Below are 6513 nucleotides of genomic sequence, written 5' to 3'. Positions count from 1 at the left end.
CATATAATGACGACAGGTTAGACTCGAGACATATCGTATGACACGCAAGATATGGGCCGATATTAAGTAATGCCAGGGCTGATTTGGCATCCAGGCCGCATCTGGAATTCTGTCAGGACTGAGTTCTGGTCAGCCTTGGTCTCCTGTTTACTGTAGAGGAGAAGGGGGGCAATTCAGGTGGTTGATTTCAAAACTGTTATTGTTTTGGGTTGTTTTTTTTTTGGTGAGATGTTTTGTTGAACATAATGTAACTCATGATAAGGCAGTGTGTTTTTGTTCCTAGTCCAGGACAGTTGGACTTTTTGGATATATATAGTCTAAGTGTAGACTCTAACTATTTTTCTGTATTATAGTGAAAATAATGTAATTAAACATGTTATATGTCGGTAAAGTGGCATTCTGAATCTTATTTTGTCATTGTACGTGTCATTATGGTATTGTCCAGGACTTGGGTACATTTAGCATGACACATACATATATTAGTGGAAGAAGGTCTTCTCCACACACACACACACATACACACATTGTTAGAGGCAAAACATTCTAACCATAGACATAAATAAATATAGAGTGGCCGATAAAAGAGTTTTATGAAACGAAAATTTGTGACTTGCATTTTTGTGTACTTTATTATACAGCAGTGTAGTTTTGTTTAATCTCTAAGACTGAAGATCATGCAACTTTTCAGAATTCGGAAATCCGACAGCAATAGATATACATGTTTTCAAGTCACATGAAGTTATTTCCTTTTTCCAGTCTATATTTATTGATGTCTATGATTCTAACCCATTACAATATATTGAGGTACAAGATATACATGTCTTTTGGTGTATTTGATAAGACATCACAGACTAATATAGACAGTGCCATTCCCTAGTCCTTGTAACGTCATGCGTTCTTCGATACCAAGCCTCTAACACAGGGTTCTCAACCTGTGGGTCGCGACCCCCTTGAGGGTCGAAGGACGATTTGCCAGGGGTCGCTGAGTCCATCGGACGTTTGGTTAAGATGGAGTCACCACAAGTCACCAGAACTCACTGTGTGGTTTATCGACGCATACAAGTAATGAAGACACTGACACAAGAATTTCAAGAAGCAATGAAAAACGTCACTCTGCAACATGCCTCGAATTGTCTGGAAAATAAAATCGGATCCTTGCAAATAAAACCAATGTTACCAATCTTATCTGCTCTCTCTCTATAAGGAAAAAGACATTGAACCTAACAAACGAATGAAATCATAATTTTTGTGAAAGAACATTTCCTGGTGAGAATCTGACAAGTCCATTCAAAGTCTAAATTGAAGATGTTCCGAAGACAAATGGATTCTTTTCAACACCAGTTACACATTTTGGATCATGTGTTTGTAGTCATAAGCCGATTAGTCTAAGTTGTGCCATTTCTTCCATTTTTAAATTTATTTATTTTTTATTTTGAGAAGCATAAGTTTTCCAGCCTGTTAGTTATTAGATCTAGATACAGAAGTGGACTTTATGCAGTACATAACATACGCTATCATCTTACAAGAATACGATAAAATATAATTACGATTACTTAGGCTTGTGAACGAAAATAATTTTACTAGGGGGGGGGACGCTGAACAGTGGGGAATTTTAAAGTGGGGTCGCCGAGTTTAAAAGGTTGAGAACCGCTGACTCTAACATGTCTCGATTTTGTCCTATTGGGATTATCTCCCAGAGCAAGCGTAATTTGTTTCTCTCTACTAATTGTTATCCTTTTTTTTTTCTGGCCATTACGCACATCATAAATAATTCATCATGGCCCTTTCCTAGACCTTTGTCAACCTGACAATCTCTAAGTACCTCCCCTGTCTCCCCTTTCCCTAAAAATATACATCGATGTGGGTGAGCGAGACACACTGCACGTTAGAATGAAACGACAAGGGGACGAAACCTACTTGCGCTAGTTTCCTTTTAAAGGGTGATTTCCCTTTGAGCTTATCTGACCATTGGAAAACTATTTAGATATAAATTCTTGCTATGGTTAAAAGGAATATATTATTGTTGTTTGCGTGATGTGTTTGAGTACAATTGATGTAAGTAGGTCTACATTTTTTTTTCTTTCATGCATAGTGTAAAAAGTATACACTAAATTGTCGACGCCTTGTTAGTATTTGTTAGTGACTAAGTCATTAGTGGTGAGGGTGTTATCTTATCTTATCTTATCTTATATAATACAGACGTTAATTCAAAAAAGGAGATGACTACGTCCTACGCGTCATGCATCTAGTCAATGACTTAAATTCTGCCAAGTCACTGGTTTTCCTGGCTGGCTCAGGCAACCCGTTCCATGCTCTAATAGCACTAGGGAAGAGGGAGCTTTTGTACACATTTGTTCTAGTATATGGAACGAGGAATGTGCCTTTATCTTTGTGTCTTTCAGAGTATTTTACTAGATTTTGTTTTTGTATTTCAAGAATATGATTAACTGTTTTGCGTAAAATTGCTAATTAACTCTTGAATCTTCTCTCCTGGAGGCTTTCTAAATTTAGTGATTTTACTACAGTTGTTACTCAAATGTGAATATTCGTTGGTTATGAATCTCACTGCTCTATTTTGTGTCTGTTCCAGTTTCTTAATGTTTTCTTGAGTTGAGGGGTCCCAAAGTGTCCCAAACGGAGGATGCATATTCTATAATGGGCCTAACCAAGGTTAAATAACATTTTAGTTTTCTGTACTTATTTGATATATAGACATTTCTAGAAATGTTCTACTGACCATGTTGGAATGTAAATATTGTTTTGTATCTTTTTGAAAGGATTAAATTTTCAACGGCAGTATAGATCTATATCACGAGTCTTTCTTTTTTTTTTATGTATACGCTTACCTTTTTCGTAGTCCGCAACCCCTCTGGGGCACCCTTGATGGCATTAGCACAACTTTAAGCCATCTGTGACATGATGAGAAGAGTTAGCCTAATCTTGCTGTCATTCACCCATCTTTGTGTGTGTGCGTGTGTGTGTGTGCGTGTGTGCGTGTGTGTGTGTGACTGCTTAAAAGACGTGCAATGTTTTTGATATTTTTAATTTTATGTTTTATTGTCAATAGTCTTATTGTCGTGCATCTCTTCATCAATTTGTCTCCCTTGAAATATTTTCTTTTTTATTCTGTTCAAAGTCTTTTCTATTCTATAGTGTGCTTCACAGTCAGACTTCACTCTACCTGTGTAGATATAGTGTGTGGTGTAGTTTTTGGTGTGCTGTGGTTGTGTGTATTACTACTAATCTCTTCCGTTGCTTAAGGGCAATGTAAGTTAAATGAGGAGTTTTTTTATTAACAAATCCTATCAGAGTATAACTGCATCCATTCATTGGTCTCCACGCAAGGCTCTGACTAAATTCTCACTCTGTGATTGAAGAGATGAATGAATACTTTCCATTGTTTGAAACTATTTGACAGCAATATTTTCTTATAAAAACAGACAGTGTGATATCTACACGATGGCCGAGGTTTAAATATTGTGGGAGGATGTGCTGTTAACCGTTAAGCAGGAGGATCACAGGAAAATCTGTTAGGAAACTTTAAGCTTTAGACTTGTGAGTTTTAGACTTTTGTTAACCTCTAGACTTTTGTTAAGTTTAAGAAATTGTTAAGCTTAAGAATTTGTTAAGATTTAGACTTTGTTGAGTTTTTAGACTATATAAAAGCCATAATTTATTTATTTATTTAGTTGTTTTTTTTTTCATTCCATCAATCCAGGTCAAAGATCAAATGAAATTCTTCCCTCAAGAGACATCGATACCCTGCTGAAAGGGTCACAGAGCTCGATACTTTAACATTTCATCGATATTTACTAGAAGAGAGTCGGTCCAATTCCATGACAAGACAGAAGTCGATACACTCTGTTTGATGTAGAGCTTAAACTTTCTACGATTGTATATAAGAACCACTATTTTGTAAATATGGATTTAAGTAAGAACTGAAAGTTATTCAACCGGTTACCAACAGGCTGAATAAAGTATTGTAATAATAGGCAATACACCGAAAATACTAAAAAAATAACTGAACATGCCAATAGCGAGAGAACAATGTTTGTTGTTCCAGATGTTTTCGTTGCTTCCAGAGCGAGATGAATGGATCTAAGGATTGTCCAGAAGGAGTGTCACAAGTGGATATCACCGATAGTCACAATGTGACCATTGTACTGACCGTGACATGCAGTGTTCTGGCCGCTTACATAGGTATCGCTAACCTAACCGTCATTCTTGCCCTGTGCCGTCGTAGAGCGCAGTCGCCGAGGAATGGGCTTCGCGCTTCCGGCGGAAGTAACAGCCCGCCATGTCATATTCTTATCGTCTCCATGTCCGTGTCGGATGCTATTATTGGATTTTTCAGCCTGCCTCTTGGGGCATACGTCATAGGCAACAACGGAATCTGGGCACTGGGCAAGGAGCTCTGCTCCGCCTGGATTTGGCTGGACAAGGTTTTATGCACAGTCTCCATCTACCACGTGGCTTTGATGGCTCTGGACCGATACATCGCCGTCTGCCGACCTCTTTTGTACCGCCTGATGTCTAAGAAAACTACGCTGACTCTCGTTTTCCTGTCCTGGCTACTCCCGTCTATAACCAGCACTATCATGATGTCAGGGGGGTGGCATCATAGCGACATCGACTGGCTGCTCAACTGCGCGGAACTGGTCGGAATCTGCACACCAATTTACAACCGGACTTACCTGATTGTTATTTCAATCTTAGACTTTTTTCTACCATTCCTCGTTATTTTTGTGTTCTACTTTCTAGTGACAGTAGAAATTTGTCGACTAGACAAAAAGCTAATCTCCCCGGGCTTAAAGATTAAGTTACCCAAGATGAAGCCGAATTCACTTGTAAAATGTATCCAGAGATTATGTAGCTGGAAACACAGAGCGCAACCTGGAGAAGACTTAGAGCTAAATAGAGGGTCATCAAGCGAAGACAATAAAGATGAAGAGAAACCTATTGAGGCTGAAGGCTCAGCCTTAGAACTTATCCTACAGCCTATTTATTTCAGGAATGCCAAGGATTCAATAAAAGAAACGGAACTAACTTTAAAATCTTTCGACGTAGAAAGCAACACAGACTCAGATGAGAAGAGTACACAAGGACTTGTCCTCTCCTGTGGAGATCATAACCCTCAAGAGAATGAAATAGATAGCATTTTTTACGATTCTAATGTCCAGGACTTAAAGTGCGATCGGGAGAAAATATTCAAAACCAAAGACACCAAATCTATAACTGAAAAAAAATTCAACCCCAAAACCAGAAAAAGCTTTAAACAAACAAAATGCACGGTAAGCCGTGAGGATTCCATAAACGAGACAGAAATGTCTAACTCGGATATATCCGTTTTTACATTATCTTCACCTAATTTTATCCGCACCGTCAATAGCGGTGCAATTAATGACAGAGGGGCACTAAAAGTATTTCAAACTCGTCTCAAGTACGTCATTTCCGCTGAAAACGCTAACCGGAAGTCACGTGACAAGCCGGAAGCATCCCCGACGAGAAAGAGAAGCAACCAGCAAAATAAAACAAGCAAAGCGTTCACTACTATCGGATGTGTCGTTGTCTGTTTCACCGTCTGCTGGCTTCCATTCAGCGTGTACAATTTCGCACTTGTCTACAGTGGCTACAAGATGGCTACTTGGCCGTTTCTGCTGTTCACATGGATGGGCTACCTGAACTCGGCCATGAACCCCATTTTTTACTGCTTTACAAGCTCTGTGCGGCAGGCGATTTTCGCCTTACTGAGACCGTCCAAACAACGGAAATGATCTTATAAAGATGGCGTCTTAGCCTAAGAGATAAAATGACTTCATCTCTTCCAAGCAACTATCACCACCCTTTATAACCCCATCTCCCAACATTTTAAACGTTTCATTCATGCTTCGCAAAATTCTTGCCTTTAGTGAACTATTCGTTTAATAACTTTTAAATTGTAAATAGTCATGTCTTGTTTGTCTTTTTAGCGGCTTCACATATTACATAATGGCATGCGTATTTTTTACAAGCTATATATTTATAAATCACTCTGTCTGTCTGTCTGTCTGTCTGTCTGGTACAAATGTTGTACACGTTATTTCTCCCATTTCCCATTCTCGGATCAAGTTGATACTTTGTCACTGACAACACGTGAAAATTTAAAAAAAAAAAATATTAATTAGTGGCAATTTATAAATTTTGTTGGGTTTTTTTAATTTAGAAAAAAGAGAAATAAATCTGGCAATATTTGATAACTATTGCAGTAATTGTTTGGTTCTTTCCCTTATATAAGCTTTATAAACTCCTTTATCCCACTAGCGGTCAGAGTGTTACAAGATCAGCTGTCGTCATCGAGAAGTACATAGAAGTCAAACTCATAAAGCGCTGGGTGTGAGTGTGTATGTGTTTCGTGAGTGAATGTTGTTCGAATTTTTCATCCATATTGTTTTTGTAAAGTAGTTACGCTGAGGTTGTCAATTGTAGTCAAACTGAATTTCCATTTGATTGGATCAATAAAATTATCTTATCTTA

General features: G+C 38.2%; 1 protein-coding gene across 1 annotated transcript; it reads left to right on the top strand.

The window, feature by feature from the left end:
• Nucleotides 1-3907: 3907 nt before the first annotated feature.
• Nucleotides 3908-6513, top strand: LOC106053046 (5-hydroxytryptamine receptor 4-like). The gene has a single exon (XM_013208512.2). It carries the CDS (start codon nucleotides 4089-4091, stop codon nucleotides 5772-5774), a length of 1686 nt encoding a protein of 561 aa, XP_013063966.2. The 5' UTR covers nucleotides 3908-4088; the 3' UTR covers nucleotides 5775-6513.

This window comes from Biomphalaria glabrata, chromosome 17 (assembly GCF_947242115.1).
Source record: "Biomphalaria glabrata chromosome 17, xgBioGlab47.1, whole genome shotgun sequence".
Taxonomy (NCBI): Eukaryota; Metazoa; Mollusca; class Gastropoda; family Planorbidae; genus Biomphalaria; species Biomphalaria glabrata.
This window is presented reverse-complemented; position numbering and strand designations above follow the sequence as displayed.

Coding starts and splice junctions, on each gene's coding strand:
- LOC106053046 (XM_013208512.2), top strand. CDS start 4,089: ATGAATGGATCTAAGGATTGTCCAGAAGGAGTGTCACAAGTGGATATC.